The sequence below is a fragment of the Dryobates pubescens genome, chromosome 29 (assembly GCF_014839835.1).
Source record: "Dryobates pubescens isolate bDryPub1 chromosome 29, bDryPub1.pri, whole genome shotgun sequence".
In the NCBI taxonomy this organism is placed as follows: domain Eukaryota; kingdom Metazoa; phylum Chordata; class Aves; order Piciformes; family Picidae; genus Dryobates; species Dryobates pubescens.
In genome coordinates, this window is record NC_071640.1 from 7,334,595 (window position 1) to 7,354,010 (window position 19,416).

Here is a 19,416-nt window from a genome sequence, read left to right on the forward strand (position 1 = left end):
CAAACACTTCTGGTGAGCAGTGAACTGGGCTAAGAACAAACTTTCAGCCTTAATGGAGACTTACTAAGAACTGGGCAGTTTGCTGCTGTGGTTGGAGCTCAGGTATTTGTAAACAGGAGACACCAGGACTGTCACACCAGTCCTGCTGATGTTTCACTAGACAACATATCTCATGTAGAACACTTTGTCCTGTCTATAAAGAGTATGAGCCTGGTGCTATCTAATGCCTTAACCTCATGGTTCACATCAGTGCTCAGGTCTGTTGATAGCCGTGCTGAAACCATGGGAGGTCCTGCAGACCTTTTGGCTTTTCCTGTTGTAGAGAGGAGGTGTGTTTATCCTTGCTGGTTACTGTAAGATCTCACAGCACTGTAACAAGGGAATGCACAGCCTTCTAGCTCTTAGCCTTTCAGTTGTTCTTTAAAGACATTACGTCGAGCTGAGTTTTAGCCAAGTGTGTGTGAGGAAATCTCCCGCTGCTGCCAGGCCGGGATGCTGCCTGGATCACAGATCCAAATATGCCCTTCTTCCTTCCTCAGACACTTGCATCTTTTGATTCCCAAGCTACATTGATTCAGTGGACAGGAAATGCCCTTCACAGCAGTACCTTGTGAGACAGCACCCTGCTACCACAAAAACAGTGCCAACAGGTAACTGTATCCAGGTCAGGCATGTTGCCCAGCTTTGGAAGACTGCTCCTGTAGCTTGGCCAAAGCAGAAAACTTTTCTCACACTGAGCTGCACCACTTGGCACCAGATGTTTCCTCAGTATAGCACTCAGTGTTCAAAGATCCACACCAGAATTCAGTGTGAGATGGAAGAAACTGAGGAATTTGCAATGGATCTTGTAGATCAGCTAAACCATTTTGGTTTAGAACTTGAAATGGAGGCAGAGAACAAGACTGAGTCGGGGAGGAAAAATAAAAGTTCACCCCTGTGTGCTGAGTCCTTGGTCCTAGACCAGGGCCCCACTAGTGAAGGCATTGTGACAGTGAAGGATGTCAAAGGAAGCAGTTTGGGAAGTTGGGGAGAGCGAAGGACTGAACAAAAAGCAGCCAAAACCAATGTTCAGTGCTGGGTTTGTAGGAAGGAGCGGATACTGGAAACAAAATGGGACAGACAGAGCTCACTTCTGACAGCCATTTGGAAACATCACCCCCAGCCTTTGCTGGTGCCAAAATTTAGTGCAGAGAGGCTACAAATCACCAAGTGTGGCCTCTTGAAAACCTTTAACAGGGAATAAGAGAAAGGAGGAAGGCCAGACTTCAACAGTGTGGCCTGAAGCAGTTAGTACTCAGCACAGGACCATACAACAGCCCTTGGAACAGGAGGACAGGCAGATGCAAGTACAAATGGATAGAAATTTTGAAACTGCTTACTCGAGAACCTCTCTTGCCAGGTGGTCCTGGTAAGCCTGGTAGACCTGGTGGACCCTAGAAAGAGAAAAACAAGCATTAATGACAGTTCTATAACAACTTGCTGCTCCTGACAGTGTTTCAGAGAGACCCACAACACAGCCTTTTGGAAATGACCTGGGGAGAAGGGCCAGTTGTAACACCACAGCCAGAATGTCCCTTCAGCTTACACTACTGCTATAAAGGAATAAAACACCATGCACAGTAACATCTGCAGAAGCTTGTCTTTTCCTAGAGCAGGCACACAGCATTCACATCTTTCTGCTGTGGGTCCCATTCCCATGATCGCAGCTGTTTCACACTTCCATTTCCTGGACCTGTTCTGTAACACAGGGGTAACACAACTGTCTCTCAGCTTTGGAGTTTCCTGCTACATGCCAGCACGTTACAGAAGTGATGTGTTGAGGCTGAGCGGTGTTTTCCTCGGTGAGGAAGGAACATTGTGTGTGGTAATACGTATCGGCTGAGGATGTACAGCCCTTGGTGCTGCAGGTTCCTTCATGAGTTACAACCTAACCACATCCCAGCACTTCTTGTGTTAAAGTGACATGTTATAAAGCATAATAAAATTGGTGTCAATATTGGAAGTTCTAAAATACAGCTCTATAATGTAGGAGAGGGCAACTCATACATGTCAAAGCAGTGGGGGGGCTTGGAAGAGGGTGAGAACAAAGTGGAGATATCAGGCACCCAGCTGTGCACTGATCTGAAACAGGTTAGAAAAATACACTTAAGCAATGAGGTTTGAACTCCTTTGAATATCTTTTTTGTTTTTATTACTTTTCCCCCCCCTAATGTCCTGGAGAATTCAGATTTCTGGAGAGCCATTTGCAACTCCTCATAATTCCTCAGAACTTCTTTCCCCCCCCAAGCCAAACATATCTAACAAGAATAACTGTTAATTAAAGTGTTTCCCAGAGGGTTTATATTCTAGTAGCTTGTTGCAAGAGTGTTCATCACATCCAGGGGGGAGAGAGAGATCCAGAGAAGTAGAGTGAAGGATATTGGAAGGCAAGCTGAGCTCTCTAGCCACGTGGTGGGCAGGAGAGCAGGTCCCAAGAGCCATGCTGTGTGGGGAAGATGGATACACTGGGCAGAGCGGGTCCAGCATAAGCCCCATGGCCACGCTCTGGCCCCAGCATGGCCTTGCTCCCTTCTCACTGGGTTGTATCTATAGGACCTCACATGCACAATGGCCCCGAGCAGAGCCTGCTGCAAGGCTGACCCTGCTGCTGCTGAAGGATTGCCATCCAGAGCTGCTCAGGCTCTTCAGAGTGTTACAGACCCTGAGGAGTAGTGAAAAGTTCATGATCTGCAAGGCAGTTTTCAGGAGTCATCAAGAGCGTGATTTAGTCACAAAAAACTATCTCTGGAGATCTGTTCTCAAAATCTCAAGCCCAGAGTAAGATTTTGAACAGAGAAAACTTGCTTGAACCAAACAGATAATTCATGAACAAACACTCCCATAAAAACCCTCCTATACATAAACAGCAAATTACTGTGTACTCAAGGTATAAAAGACATTGATTCAAATAAATAATAAATCAGAGAAGGAGTCAGCAAAACTCAGGGTAAGTCTCTCTGTGGTAGTAACTTCTCAGGACATCAAATTAATCACAACATTTCCCCCACCACCACCCCATAGTTAACTCCATCTGTAGTAAGGATGTCAAGAAAAGGATTGTTTTGGAAGTGTAAGCGCTTACACAGAACAGTAGATTAAATTTCCCATGCTAAGGCACACGGGGGGTGGACTTCAACCACCTTATCCCTCATTGCTGCTACCTGTCCTGGAAATGTCCAGTCTCTAGAGCCTTCATCTGACCCTTTGCAAGTGACTTATTGCTGGCTAGCACAGTATTGCTGCTCCTTGTATTAACAACCTACATTGATACAGCTGACCCTTGTTTTAGCAACACGCACAGCATTTTAACCTGCCATTATGCCAGCTCAGGGCCCCATGCATAATGCAATCATACAGCTGTGCAAATAGACACATGATTGGAGGAGGTTTTAAGCCTCCTGTATGATTGTGCTCCAGAATCCAAGCTTCTATTTTAAATAAATCCCCTTCCCTCTTAGTTGGGAGGATAACTACCACAACATGGATCCAATGCAACTGATGCAGCAACAGTTAGAGTTTAACAAAGATGAGTTCAAGTTCTTAAACTCTTCTCCATCAAATCTCATCCCCATTTACCCTCCCAGATGTAGTAAAAGAGAAGATGCAACTGTCTGAGAACTGTGTTCCCTGTCTTCCACAACTGAGGTGACCTTATCCACCTTCCTGCTAACAGCAGCTGCAATTGTACTTGGCCACTTGAACAAAAACCTTCTCCAAAAATCTGGGCTGCTCAGAAGAAACTGAAACTAACATAACAGAGAGTTAATACCTGAATTGGAGTGGGAATATGGAGTTGAAAGAAAGGCATTTAGCTGGAACAGCACAAACCCAGCAGTACACAATTCAAGAGTCCAAATCATAGAATAGTTTTGATTGGAAGGGACCTCCAAACTTCATCTAGTCCAACCCCCACAGTAGAGAGCAGGGACATCTTCTACTACATCACTCAGGGTGCCCAGAGTCCTATCAAGCCTGACCTTGAATATCTCCAGGAACGGGACCTCAACTACCTCCCCAGGCAACCGGTTCCAGCATTCCACCACCCTCATGGTAAAGAACTTCCTCCTTACATCCAACCTAAATCTCTAATTTCAAACCATTGTCCCTCATCCTCTCACTACAGACCTTTGTAAACAGTCCCTCTCCAGCCTCGTGGTAGCCCCCTTCAGGTAATGGAAGGCCACTATTAGGTCTCCCCGAAGCCTCCTATTCTCCAGGCTGAACAACCTCAGCCTGTCCTAGAAGGAGAGGACACACAGAGAGCTGGATGCAGTACTCCAGGCAAGGTCTTACCAGAGCAAAGTGGCAGAATCCCCTCTCTCAATCTGCTGGCTCCTTTTGATGTGCACACTGTCTGCTCATGTCCAGCTTCTCATCCACCAGAGCTCCCAAGTCCTTTTCTACAGGGCTGCTTTCTATCAGGTGATTTCTATCAGCCTATATTGATAATCAGGCTTGTTCCAGCCCAGGTGCACGACACCCCCCCGCCCAACCTGGTCTTGTTAAACCTCATGAGGTTCACCTGGGCCTACCTTTCCAGCTTGTCCAATTTGTTTTTCCTTCACCCTTCCCCCCCGCCCCCCTCTTCTGAAGAGTAAGAGGAGTAAGGAGACTGTGGGATGAGTGGCTGAAAGGTATCAGCCACTATGGTAACTGCATAAGGGAAAAGTGTGACCATACATGATTTAGCAGCCAGCCAGGGGGGGCAGAGGACTGGGGTAGCTGGATGAACACAGGTGATTGTGAAACACAGCACACTGCAAGCCCACATTGTAGCTTCTCACGCAGTTCTGACTGGATGTGAAGTCTCCTGTGGCTTCCTCCTAACTCATTTCTGCTCTGCCCTGTACCTGTGCCTCTGCATCATCCAGCTCAAGCTCCCAAACGAGAGGCCCATGTCAGACAACTGGCTTTGCCTGGGGAGAGAGTACTGAAATACACACAAAGAAAAATGCACATCCGCAGAGGCAGCCAAAAAAGAATAAGACTGGATCAGGGCCCAGCTGCTCACAGATGATGGATGCAGTCCCACTTACAATGTAAGGCTCTGAGACATGGAGAGTAAGAGACATCTATCAACAAGTCACCATGCAGCAAGCTGTGAATCTGCCAGGAGGCAATGTCCTTGCAGTCCCTATGCTCACCAGAGACACCTCCACCTTCACCTCTAATGTAGAGGTCCAGGGAAGAGTTAAACTGATCTCATAGAGCCTGTGTGGACCTCTACATTGTACCCTTTGGAGCATCCCTGGAGAATTCCATAAGGAGACAGGAAAGTTTCCTTCTCCTGGCAGCTGGAGAAAGATATCATTTCTCTGCTCTTGCCCTCCCATTGCACAGAAGCCCCATGAGATCAGCAAAGCTGATGGCCTCCTGCAGTGAGATATTGCTCCAAGCACTTTGGTTCTTGTCTCCCTGGCTTCTTGCCTGCTCCCTTCTGCAAACCGATGGCAGAGCACACCTCCTCTTATCACACAAAGCAAAATCAGAGATCAAGGAGAAATGTGGCAGAAGCAGACTCTCTCTCTCTTCTCAAGCCAAACAGATGAATTGTTAACCAGCCTGTACAGTTCTGTGAAGCAGCTAATGGCAGCCACCTAAAAATTTAACCCTTCTCAGTTTCCCGCGGTAGCATTAGCTGCAATGACTGATCCCACCAAATGATTATAGGATTTATTCTAAGCTGCTGCTGGGAAGCTTTCCGGAGCAAAAGGGCCTTTTCTTCTTAGCTTTTTGAGCTTCAAATTGCAAATGGAAAATTAAGCTAAGTTGTCTGAAAGGGAAATACATCGGACCCTGAGGAGAAGAGAAATCTCACCATTTCCTCTTGCTGTCAAGATCAGCCAGTTTATACCTCTGCCTCTCCCACATCGTGACCCTCCTCACGCTGCCTCCCCTGCCCACAGCGGTGCCGCTGGCAGCTAGGCGCCTTCAGATCTCAGAACCTGAGCAGGGCTGAACCTGCTCTGAGAGGGCTTGAAGGAAAGTGTAATCAGCAGAGGAATTGCTGCTGTGATTTGGGAAATGACTGACTTCCTTTTGAGTGACTCCCGAATCAGCTAGCTCAGAGAGGAAACCTTTCCTGCAATGGTTTCTCCAGAGGCAAGCATGCAGCCTGGCAGCAAATAGCACGATGATTACCCAGGACACGGTTCAGCTCAGATTCCACACTGATAGACTGGCAGGTCTGTAATTTAGGGTCCTCACAACTTCTGCCTCCCCTGCTCTGTACCCCTGCACAGCATTAATGGCAGAGTTCCCTCCCAAAAAGGGGCTGCCCTCCAGAGGTGGGCATCCTGCGCTGGTGCAAAACATTGCAAGGTCTGAAGAGAGAGGAGAGAGCATTCTTCTGTCTCAGATGTGAATGCATGTGGTAAAAGCCAGCTTAAAAGGGAGCTCAGAAAATGCATCAAAAGCTTCTCCTCAATTTGACATCAGGTTCTGAGCAGTGACATTACTCCTGCAGATGAAGCACCTGGTTTTGTTTTCTTCCCAGAAGACAAGGCATATTTCACGTGCAAGGCCACTGACACAAATCCACCATTTGGCCTTGCACGTCTGGAAAGCACCAGCACAGAGGGGCTGAGCCACTACAGGGACAGCACTAGGATTAAAAATCCCCTGCTCAGGAGAATAGAACAGGAGCAGAAGACCTCATCCCCAAAAGACATGCCAACCCTGCTTCACCTCACCGCCTTTGCCAGGCACTGCGCAGAGGGAAATAGGACCTGGCTTGAAGCACTGCCTAAAACAAATCTGCAGTTTGGGGGTAAAATAAGAAATAAGAAATCCAGTACTTTGGTTACTTTCTTTTCCAAGGCAGACTTATCTTATTAAATTGGAACACATCTGGGTTTCAACCAGTTGAAAAAGCCCTCATAATTCTGGCAGGAGCCGAGGAGCTGGTGGAAAGCCAGTCTTGTAATATGATTTCCGCAATAGACGCAGATGTTTATTCTGGGTTTGTGCAACACCTATCACAGAAAAGTCCTTGTCTACAACTGGGTTCCTAATGGAGTGGCAACACAATACATAACAAAATATTAGTATTCCAGCCTGATGAAAGCAGCTTTTCTATAGAGACATTTCAGGAATAGTCTCTGCATGAGGCACTTCAGACTCTTGAGCAACCTCAGGCCTTGGAAGGAAGTCTGAAGGAGTGTGAAGAAATAGAGGAATCCCATACTCTGTCACTCACTTAACCCCCAGAAATATTTATTACAGTTCCTGTATGCATTTACACAATACATCCCTGCATCCTGTGCAGCACATTTATCTCAATCACACTTTGAACTACTGCTCTTCAAAACCAACTTTTGTTTTATGCAAATAGAGCTCTCTGGTGCTTAGTCATTTGCTTGCAGAAAGGCTTCCCTTTGGGGATAGCTCTGGTTAAATTAGCAAAAACTAAACAAAACAAAACCAAAAAAATCATGATCCAACTCTGTGAGTGAGCTTAAAACTTTTCCCATGTACTATACAAAGTGTGTGATCTTTTCCTTTTCTTTTATTGTATTAATATGACTCATTCATTAAGAGACATTCAAGCATGTTGTGTGTTCCTTAATTTATCATAGGCTGTCAGCTGGAGTAGCCTTTTCTGGTACAAGGAAGACTGGAAAAAAGCACTTCATATTTTATCAGTGTTCCCAATCACCTCTCTCTCCTACCCACTGATTGAATTGGCAGGGACTGGCTCTTTATGGAAGGAGCTGGGCTCCAAGACAAACCGCTCGTGCGGAAGATGGCAGCTGGAGCAGTCTAGACTCAGAAACACATCTGCCTTTGAAAGGAGGCTGCCTGCCAGGTTGACACCAAACCTTTGGCTGGGCTTGCTGCCACCAGGGTTTGAACCTGGGGCTCCTGGGCATGCACTGCACTGGATGGATGGGAACTGAGGCTGCTGGTGTGTCCATCCAGGGACTCTTCTGACTTGGGAAGCTGGGGAGCTGTTGGAAACATGCTCCCTCCTTCCTCACTGCTCTTGTTACTCAATGCTTCCACAGCCTCTTCATGAACTCGGGTTTTCTTGCTCTAAAAATAGCCCTCAGACACTTTAGCAAATAGGCCAATATGTTTTTTTGTTGTTGCTGTTTTGTAGGGGCTAAAAAGCCAGGGAATTCAAGCCGTATTAGATAGGAGTAGGAGAAAGGCCCAGTTTGAGGTACACCATGGTCACCCCAGTTAGACCATCTCTGCCAGGTCTGAGCAGCTTTACCTCATTACACAGAACATGCACATCCCAGCAGGCATCCCCATGCTGATGGGCACGGGAGTGGGCTACAGCTCCCTAGATCTCCCATCAAACCTGCTGCTGGTATAGAGAAGCAAATGTTACCCCATGTACTGAAGGACTCAAACACCTACCACATCACAGCCTTACAAGGGTTAGAAGGTTTGACAAGCTGGCAACAAAATACTGGTTTTCTATACACATATTTTTTCTGTGGGTGACCAAGCTGGCACGTGTTGAGGACACACTGCAAGCTTAGTGAAGGCTGCTCAGCCATCACAGGGACAGGAGATCTTGATGAAAACTCAGCAGAGGTGCTGCAGGCAGCCTTGGGGATGATTCAGAGGGATCTTGGCCAGCTGCTGAGTCAGGGCTGTGTTACTGACTTAGCATGATGTTTGGGTGTTCTTTCTGCTCTTCCCCCCACAAAAGAAATTTAGAGCAGAGATCTTAAATTCTTGTGGTTATTAATGGTTCCCAAGAAATTGTTTCTTTTTAAAGAACCTATTATCCTGCCTCCTCCAGCCTCCCAGCAAACCCAACATTCCTGAAAAATTACTGCTCTGTCATCAGTTGCATGTGGGACTCTACATCTCCATTTCCTGTTGTGCAGCACTGTGGTGGTCTTTCAGGACAGATCAATTCACAGAGGGTACTGCCTTTTGTTGCTAAGTGAACAGACCTTTTTAGCCCCTTGCTTTCACTCCTCTAACCCTGCAGACAGCTCCCTTGGTTGTGGGGAGGGGGCCATTCTGTACAACCAAATTATACCATGATTAGTTTGGTAGCATTTACAAAACCAGAACCAGAGACCACAGCGCCTGACTCATCACTGCCTCATACCATAGTTGTCATTCACATCCTGATTTGGAGATGATCAGGATGAAAGAAGGTCTTTTCTCTCAGAGTGGAAGCCAGACAGGCAGGATGCTGTCCATAAACCACTGCCAAGGTGTCCCCAGTCCTCTCTGAAAAGGGAGCTGGCAGTTTCCTATACACCTTCTCTGTCTAAAGTCTTCTCAAAGAGCCTGTGGGTCACCGCCACTGGGAAAACTGATCAATCACTTCATCCTTCCATCCATGTGCCAGACTGGGAATGACATTCCCAGCCCACAACCTGCCCTGTCCAGGGAAAGCACCGTGCTGCCATATCACGCAGCCCAGCAGGAAGGGCTGTACTGACCTCATCAGAAACGTCTGCCCAGCAACGCGAGGACGGCGCCAGGTAATTACTCAAGCACACAGCATTTATCAGCACTCACTCTGAAACATGCTGGCCTGGCCATAGAAGTGCTACATTAATTTCTCAATATGTCATCCCCATTCTGGTCTTTTCTCCTCTTTCTCTTCCCACGTCAGAGACGTCCAACAAAGTATGGTAGAGAGATCTCCGAGTGAGTCACAGGAGCGACCGAGCACCGCACAGCAGCCAGCTCCATCCAAGCCATAACCTTTCCCTCCCCAAGTGCCAACTGTTTCCAGCAGTCAGAGAGGATAAGCCAGACAGAGCCTCAAAATGTTCTCCATTCCCCCAATTCAGGACTCCATTTGTTCTCAGACAGGATGGAAAAATCCTGCCATCTCTTCCCTCAGGCCTCCACAGCCTGAATCTGTTTCTTTGCTATGATTCACAAGCTGAGAAGGATTTTCCACTCCAGTTCAATAATAAGCCCTTTACATTGCATAGGGAAGTGAGAGGGTTGGAGCCTGGTCACCCTCATGACACTTGAGCAGGGCAAGAAGGTGGAAAAGGTCAGGATTTCACTGAGCTCAGTGAAGGCTACACAGATTTACCCCTCACAGCTGAGTGCTGTTTTAAGTGAAGTTCACAACCAGTGGGTTTCTCCTCCTGGAAATATGCCTGAAATGACTCTCTATGAAACACAGAAGATTGCCCAAAGATAAAAATCACTCAAGTTCATTCTGTCTACTCAGAGATTTAGCAAAATGTCTCCAAGTACAAAGACTACATCAGGGATGTGTGCCTGGAAAGTCAGGCAGGAGCACAGGGCTGCCTGTGCTGCATTCTACTGCCAGGGGCAGCACCTTCCCTTGTCATAGAACTCACAGAGTCCCAGTGTGGTGGGGGTTGGAAGGGACCTCTGGAGATCATTTACTCCAACCTCCTGCTAAAGCAGGGTCACCTAGAGCTGGTTACCCAGAATTGTGTTCAGATGGCTTTGGAATCTCTCCAGAGAAGGAGACTCCACAACCTCTGTGGGCAGCCTGTTCCAGTGCTCTGACACCCTCACAAGAGAGAAGTTTTTCCTTATAGGACCCTTGGAACAAAACACACTCCTCAGTGATTCCCCACACAAATTACAAGGAGAGACATCTGCCACGCTGCTTTGAAATGAGACAGCCAGTAAATGCAGACCTTGAAGGTAAGAACCTATTGAGGGCTTAGCAAAACACAACCATTGCACTTTAGGTGTTACTTGCAGCAATGAGCAACACATCTGCAGACACAAGGGCTGTTGATCGTGCTCCCTAAGCCAGTCTCAATATTTCCATTGTAAACCCTTCTTCCACTATTTAAAGAAGTCAGCTGTAAAAATTTGCTGGAGGCTGGAACTTGGCAACCAAAGACTGTGTCTGGGAGCAACTTATTTTACATGTACAACCCCTCTCTCCTATACACAATACATCGAAAAGCTAGGGTTGGAACACCAAATCCTCCTAAGAGTTGGCCAGCTTAAGGATCCTGCTTGCATTCTTGCATTTCAAAAAGGGAAAGAAAAAAAAAACCCCAACCCCAAACCAAAACCCAAGCTACAGATGTTGACTGTGGCCTGACTGCTTTTAGCATTACCAAATGTGTGTATACTTTTGGGATGGCCAAGATATACACCCTGAGAGTGGTTATTGTGTGTGGAATGCAGTAGTTAAATTTATAAAGGAAACTCTTTGCACGTTTTAGGAGCACGCTATGAGGAATAAGAAAAATAAATTAACTTAATACCATGGAAAACAGAGGAGAGAAATCTCTCTGCTTGCTTTTGCTGAAACAGGGCACTTTGCTGGAAATGCGGATTTCAGGGACAGAACAAATTAAGAACCAGTTTTAAGAAAGAGCTGATTTGTGGCACGTTTTTGAGGCACCTGGGTTTTCATTGGAAGGTGGCCAGCAAGTTCTGCCCTCTTGGGCCTGAGAGAAACCAGAGCCTCAATCTGGCCCTCAAAATTTTAACCAGCACCTTGTAGGAAGGAAGGTGAGATTTGGTTTTTTTCTTTCTTTTCTTAAATGTAACATTAAGCAGCAACTTTAATCACAAACTTCAAAGGGGCATCCACCATCACATCCACTCAGGTTTACACTGAGAGAGATGCTAAAACTGTTACCATCGGAAATGTCCAAGATGGGTCCAGTCTCTCCTCAGTGCTGCCCACTGACAGGACAAGGGGCAATAAGCACAAGTTGGAAGCCAGGAGGTTTCATCTGAACAGGAGGAAGAAATTCTTTCCTGTGAGGGTGCTGGAGTCCTGGAGCATGCCACCCAGAGAGGTTGTGGAGTCTCCTCTGGAGAGATTCCAAACCTGCCTGGATGTTGTGATCCTGGGTGACCTGCTCTGGGTGACCCTGCTTGAGCAGGGGGGTTGGACTACATGATCTCCACAGGTGCTTTCCAGCCCCATGCTGGGATTCTGTGATTTGTAACAGTGTTTGGCTGCTACTGCTAGTCTTTGTAAAAACCTTGTAGGTTATGGTTTGCCAACCACTTGGCTGAGCTGTGTGGTCAGGAAGAGTTAGCATTAAGAGCCTGAACTTACCTGAGGTCCTCTCTCTCCTTTCACTCCTGGATATCCCAGTAAAAATGGAAATGGAGTGGGTCCAAGTGGGTCAAAGATCTGATAGCCATCAGTGGCAGCTGGGGTAGTGAGGTTGAAGGCTGGTGCCCTGGCCCTTGAGGCGGGACGGGCAGATCCCAGGGGCGGTTTAGTGTACACCAGAAGGACGTTGCTAGGATCCGCTTTCCTGGTGGGGGACGGCACATGCTTCTTTGGAACAGGCCCCTTGCTTGGGTTCTGTGGGGTTTGCTTCAGGGTGACAACGTGGACATTGCTGGTTGTGTTATCAGTCATCCTCCTCGTTGGCTTTACAGTACTGGGTGCTTCAGAGGGCTCAACAGTGGGTTTTTGGTTGTTCTTTTTGGTGTCTTGCTTGGATTCCTTCCTGCTGGCCGTGGTGGGGATGTGGCTTGTTGGTGAGGCCTTTACGGCAGTAGGAAGGGGACTTTTCTCCATGTGTGTGCTGGGAGTGGGGCGAGACACCCTGGGGGTTGTCACTGTTGCCTGAGGGAGCGAACGGGTGGGTGGCTGTGTTTTAGTACTGGATGGAACGGGAGGTGGGGCCACTGTGACCTTTGTGGCTTTAGTCGTCAGTCTTGGCAGTGATGTTGGGGATGGTACCAATGTGATGGCTGTTGTGCCTGAACCCCGAGTCTTGAGGGGTGCAGTGACCCTGCCAAGCTCCAAGGATGGAGCAGCAGTGGTCAGGTTTTTCAGGCCCTTCAGCGAGAGCTCCGTATGATGTGGGGTACTCGGGGAGGCACTGGGATCCCTGGGCAGGAGGGGAAGGAGGGGAGGCAGTTTAGGCCGGTAGGTATCTGCTTGCCTGCACTGCTTTTTCAGGTATTTACAGTAATGATGAGCTGCCTTGGCAGAAGGATAAATATCAAACTGGCAGATGGCTCCTTCAAACTGCACAGAGTGCTGGTTTATCTTCCCAAAGAGGAAAGACCCCTGTGGATCCAGTGCCTCGTCCTTTTTAAGATGCAAATCCGCATGTACTCTGCGCTTCCCACAAGAAGTAAATAAAGTGACTGTCTGGCCACGGATATCGATGGCCATATTGTGCCACTGGCCATCGTGGACATTGTAATCAAAATATACAGAGCGCTTGTGGCCCACGTACACGATGATCTTCCCAGGCACAAACTGGACCCCCAGCTGCAGTTTTTTCTTTTTGCTCTTGACAGCAAAGAGAAAGGCATTGTTGATGCGGTGGGAGCAGAGGCTCAGCACCAGGAGCAGGTCGGTGCGGGAGCCCGCGGGGAGGATGGCGCTGAGCGGTGCTTCGATCCGTGCTCGCTGAGTGACGATGACCCCTGACTTGAAAGGAATGACTCCTTGAGGAACTGCACGTGATGAGGACCATCCACTCGATGGCCTTTTCCCTGACAGGCTGAGTCTTTGAAGAACGTCCACGTCTGAAAGGGAAGCACAAAGAAATTGCAAGGTGCTGGGAACCCAAGGGCTGGGATAAACCAGTTCGTGTAAAAAGGCAACAGGATGCAGGAAACCTCAACTATCCTCACACAAATGTACACTCAAGTAATCAGAATGGAGAGCACATAGCTGTTCTGCACATTCTTGAGGAGCAAACGCATGTTCAGCTTGGTCACCAGCAATTGCCAAAACGTATCAGCTCCATGGTTCATCTGGATAGTTATCCTGTCTCACCAGGAAACCATTCCAGATGTTCCAAAGGGAGCTGACCTCAATGCAAGGAAATTTCCCACTGAGCACCAATAGCCCACTTCTCTGGGGTTTAATTCTGAGTACTGACCACACAGCTGGAAAGGAATTTGAACACCAGACTGAGCTTGGATTGCAAAATTTTACATCCCCAGAAGGCAAGTAACAGAACTTTCAAAGGGAGCAAAACCCTTGTATCTGCCTCTTTCCAAATTAGTAGAGAAGCAGCTTTTGATCTTTGAGACTCCAGAGAGTTTAGGGAAGCAAAGGTGTCTCCCAGAGTGAAAAAAATTTGCAGCTAGGTTTCACTGAACCACTTCAGGTTCTCAAAAGCAACACTTTTTTTTTAAACTTCATTTTTTAACCCCAGTGGATCATCTGACAGCCCTCAAATTAATTTAATAGGTTGAAAGAACCAGACTCGGCTTGTGGAGAGCCACTGGGCAATAGAGGAAAGACCTGCCACCAGCATTTGTCACCTAGGAGCCAGGTGCCTTGTTCAAGACTGAATGGGTGAGACTGACGTCCAGAAGCACCTCTCTTCAACTGCAGAAGTCTGCAATGGACAATCAGAATGCTCTGGTTTCTGGCCCCAAGGTCTAACAGGAGTCACACACATCCCAGAGTCCAAGGCAGATTAGCAGGCAACAGCAACATAACCTGGAGCCAACTGGCCGGAATCTCTGCTGAACAGCTTAACTGGGGAAGATGCTGAGGTCTACGTGAGAAAAGCTGCTAAGCTATATGTGCCCAGCCCTAGAAAAGCGTGTATGCACCCAAACCCTTGTTCTCTTACTCCAGCTTGAGCATTTGGCCTATTAGAGGATGTTACCTACATAGTGTAGACAGATAAAGACAAGGCTGTAAACAATTACCACGACACTACCACTGCTGAAATGAGCCAGAGGACCTGCATTTCCCTCCTGTTTGCCTGCCCAAATGCACCCCTGCTACTCAATGACCAGCAAACGCTGAAGTGCTCCCTGGGGCAGCTAGCCCAGGATGGACAGTCCAGACTCTGACCTCACAAGGTAAGAATTTGACAACCTGAGATGTGGCAGCACACCACCTAACACCATGGGGCTGCGGCTTTCTTACATTAAAAGGAAAAGTAAATTGAAGGCTGTCCAAAGGGAAAACAAGCTCCTTCTCTAAAGGGGCCTTGGAATTTTGCCTCTTCCACCCTCATCTATGAAATATTCAGCACAATACCCAATATTTGGAGTACTGGTACTTGAAAGAGATCCTCAGTGTTGGCCAGAAGGGTTGTAGGCTCAAGCCAGTCTGAAGCCTGTAATGTGGCTGGCCAGGAAAGGGAGGAGAATAACGAGAAAACCTCTGTTCCTTGACTTTGGCGAAAACCCTGGCCATTTTTGTATGTAAGAACAAGTCAATCAATATTTGCTTTGTCTGAGCTCAGCTTTATTCCCACCTCCCTTTTTCTAAGGCAGCAGAGACTACTCTGGAGAAGATGCATCAGATGTAGAAGGAGATGGAAATGCTCCCACTCTACGCAGAAGGGACGATTTACTGCACAGCATGTGCCAGTGCTGATGATGGTACTTGTTTCATACTATGAAATCCCAATGTTTTTCTGCCATATTGCCCAACAGGACTGTCTGTCATTGTAGCTTCTCTGCACTGACTGAGGGAATCACAGCAGTATCTTCATAAAGGATAACTCCAGAGCCCATGGAATAGCGAAGGGTAAGGACTGGCTTTAGCAAAGTCAAGTGGGACCCTTGCCACAGACTTCAAAGGTATCACAATTTAGCCCTAAGGAAATAAATTTGCCACATAAACTAGGAGCTAGACTGCAGCTTCCAATTTCTACACATATTTTAAAGTCCTCTCCCAGAGACAGACTGTGTTGTGTCTCTACTAGGCAGAGGTGCTGTACACTCCAGGAGCTATTCATTTGGTGGCTGCTCTGCAAAGACATAAGGATGTTTCTCTGCTCAGAGGATGCTGCTGCTGTTTGTAATACCAATCCAACTGCCTCATTAGCAACTGCATCCAACAGTGCTTAAGGAAAAAAAAGCACAACCCAACCACTCCTTTCCCTTGGAACCCACTAAGGTAGAGCCAAATTCTAGATGCCTACGCAAAAACCTGATTAAAAGAGCCCTCATGCAGGACATGTACGTGGATTTTCCAGCCCCAGGTCCAGGCACACAGGACTCCTGTGCACCCAGCCCGTCTGCCTCTCCATCCCATGCCGACTGTCCTGGGCTGGAGGAGCACGTCCCCTGAGGAGGACGGGATGTCATCAGCTAACATAAAATGCAAGGTAATTTTGACTTCCTTAAGTAGCTCCAAGTTTAGCAAAGCATTTTTTCCCCTTCAAAGTTTTTCCTCTGTAGATTTTTCCATCAAAACACAGTATTTAAAAACCCATGCACTTAGAGCTGCCTGGTCCCGGGTGCCTTGGAGCTACTTGCAACGTTTGAGCAATTGGGAAAATCTTTCCTAGCAGACTCTGTGCATAAAGTGAGATGCACAGAGATTCCTGAACAACCACATGATCATCTCTGAAAGAGGGGATAAAATGTTTTATTGCTTCCTTTCCCATCTCTTTCTTTCCCTCCCCACACAAAAGGTTTTATAAGAAGCAGTCAAGAGGCAAGAGAGAAATAACTTGCAGCTTCCTGAGATGTGATGCCCACAGCTAAAGCTGAGTTGAATGAAAGCTACATTTCCCAAGGTTACTATCCAGACCCTTACTCAGTGCACATCATAAACTCACTAACTTCATACTTTAGACTTGTAACACTTACAGAAAATCATCCTCTGCATTCCCTGAATTACCAGCATGCAGGAAGACTCTTTAAGCCTTACAGCAATAACTGCAGTGCTTGCAAAACCCCACAGCCTTGGTTTAACTTCATCCTCACACAGATCTGTGAACAAACTCTTACTGCTTTTGTAAATCTCATTTTTGAAAATCCCAAGTAATAACACAGTCTGAAGTCACAGAATCACAGAATCAGTCAGGGTTGGAAGGGACCACAAGGATCATCTAGTTCCAAACCCCCTGCCATGAGCAGGGACACCTCACACTAGATCAGGCTGGCTAGAGCCTCATCCAGCCTGATCTTAAACACCTCCAGGGATGGGGCCTCAATCACCTCCCTGGACAACCCATTCCAGGGCTTCACCACTCTCATGGTGAAGAACTTCCTCCTCACGTCCAGTCTGAATCTCCCCACCTCCAGCTTCATTCCATTCCCCCTAGTCCTATCACTACCTGATATCCTAAGAAGTCCCTCCCCAGTCTTCTTGTAACCCCCTTCAGATACTGGAAGGCCACAATTAGGTCACCTCTGAGCCTTCTCTTCTCCAGACTGAACAGCCCCAACTCCTTTAATCTGTCCTCATAGGAGAGGTGCTCCAGCCCTCTGCTCATCCTCATGGACCTTCTCTGGACACGTTCTAGCATGCCCATATCCCTCTTGTAATAGGGGATCCAGAACTGGATGCAGTACTCCAGGTGAGGTCACCAATGTTTCCTCACAACCTTCACTTCTTTGGAAGGTTTTGCTGCAGATGAGCAGCCTGTCTCTGCCTGGGGAAACCAAGCAGGATTAAACATATTCCTTTATTATGGAGAAGGTATCTCAGAGGGGAGTTATCCACTACACTAAGGTACTGCAAAAAGAGCAAAGTGAAAGATTTTTTTGCCTTCAGATTGATGGTCACAATCAAAAAAAAAGACAAGGCATCATCCCATAATTGCCATAGGAGTTGAGTGATGGATAGAGATGAATCTGAACAGCATATTGAAAGCTCCTTTAAAAAACAACTGAAAGCTCCTTTAAAAAACAACAACAACAGAAAAGGAGACGCCAGCACACAGTATTTGTTCTGCCTCTTTATGAGCTGACATAAAACTTGCTCTGAAAACTGCTTGACTAAGTAATTCAGCCAGATGTTCACCTCTTCTGCTCTAAAGCAGAATTTGGAAAATATGACATTTTTCAAAATTGCTGATGGCAGGGATGTGTTTTCTTTCTTTTTTTCTCCCCCTCCTGTAAAAAGTGCTCCATGGGCTGCCTGACAGTTGAGCATTGACCAACTTTCTAGTTTTCCTTCATGTTTTGGAGACCGAAAGGGGAGCCCTGGAGCCTGCTAGTCCACTTATTGTTGTCTGCTGATTGCAGAGGAAGCTCTTCAGTTCCAACATATACCCCTGTAAAGCTGCCATGTGGAAGAGGTGTTGCTATTTTAAGACTAGATGGCTCCTTTACAAACAGATGTTGCAGAGATGCTTGGCTCCCACTACTAACCATAAAATATGAATTTACTTTTAATTTTGTTGACTGAAGATTTCTATCTCCTCTTGTGAGGTCAGTCATTATTATCCCCCAATCTTCTGTCCTGTTCCCATCAGCACTGGGAGGCGATGCCAAGAGAAGGGGTGTAAAGAAAAGTTGAAGGTGCATAATCACTATAGAATATTTTCCCTGTTGCACAGGGACTGAGCCAGATGTAGCCATTCTAATATCACAGAATCATTTAGGTTGGAAGAGACCTTGAAGATCATCAGATCCAACTCTTAACCCAGCACTGCCAAGTCAACACTAAACTGTATCACTCAGCACCACACATGGCTTTTCAATCTCCCCAGGGATGGAGAGTCCATCACTGCCCTGGGCAGCTGATTCCAGGGTTTGACAACCCTTTTAGGGAAGAAATTTTACCTCATGTCCAACCTAAATCTTCCTTAGCACAACTTAGGCCATTGCCTTTTGGCCTATTGTGTGTTATTTGAGGGAAGAGACCAATTCACACGTCACTACAACCTCATTATAGAGAGCAATGTGGACTCCCCTGAGCCTCCTTTTCTCCAAGCTAAACAATCCCAGTTCCCTCAGCTGCTCCTCACCAGACTTGTGCTCTAGAAGCTTCACCAGCTTTGCTGCACTTCTGTGGACACACTCCAGCACCTCAATGTCCATGTAGTGAGAGGCCCAAAACTGAATCCAGTATTTGAGGTGAGACCTCACCAATGCCCAGTACTAGGGGAAGATCCCTGCTCTGATATTGGAATGGAATGGAATAGAATTAACCAGGTTGGAAAAGACCTTTGATATCATCAAGTCCAACCTATCACCCAACACCATCTAATCAGCTAAACATGGTCCGGCTGGCCACTGTATTGCTGATGCAGGCCAGGATGCTGTTTGCCTTCTTGGCCACCTGGGCACACTGCTGGCTCATATTTAGCTGGCTATCCACCCCTGCAGAATTTTTCTTCCTTAAATTTGCTTTTACTTTTAGAACTCACATCATCTCTGCGTGCACCACATCCTATGTGCCTGCAGAGGCACAATTGGGTTGCATTCAAGTCAAGGGAAAACCAGTCTGCCAGAGCTGCTTAATTCCTTAATGCCCCAGCCCCAAGGGGCACTTTCCAAAAGCAGTTAAGTCCTGGCAAGTGCAGGTAGATGCCAGTGACATTTTAGACACATCAAAGGTCTTCATTCCCACCAGCTGCACCAGACAGACAAGCACTTCTGGAAATCCTGTGAGGCACATAATCACCTGTAAAGAAATGGTCCTTTTGCCAGCTGTTAACTGCGTCATCTATAGCATCGGTTCTGCAGCGATCAGCAATAAACGCATTTAATTCTGTGCACCAGGCTCAGATATTGCTAAATTATGGT

At 47.0% G+C, this 19,416-nt stretch overlaps 1 protein-coding gene across 1 annotated transcript in view; it reads right to left on the bottom strand.

Annotated features, from left to right (window-relative positions):
- The window catches only part of COL27A1 (collagen type XXVII alpha 1 chain), a 167,681-nt gene that overhangs the window by 138,202 nt on the left and 10,063 nt on the right, over positions 1–19,416 (bottom strand). The window contains exons 3-4 of the mRNA XM_009907077.2: positions 12,044–13,482; positions 1,380–1,433 (exon numbers count right to left, since the gene is read on the bottom strand). Coding sequence (XP_009905379.2) covers positions 1,380–1,433; positions 12,044–13,482 — 1,493 coding nt within the window. The remainder of the gene's footprint in view (positions 1–1,379; positions 1,434–12,043; positions 13,483–19,416) is intronic.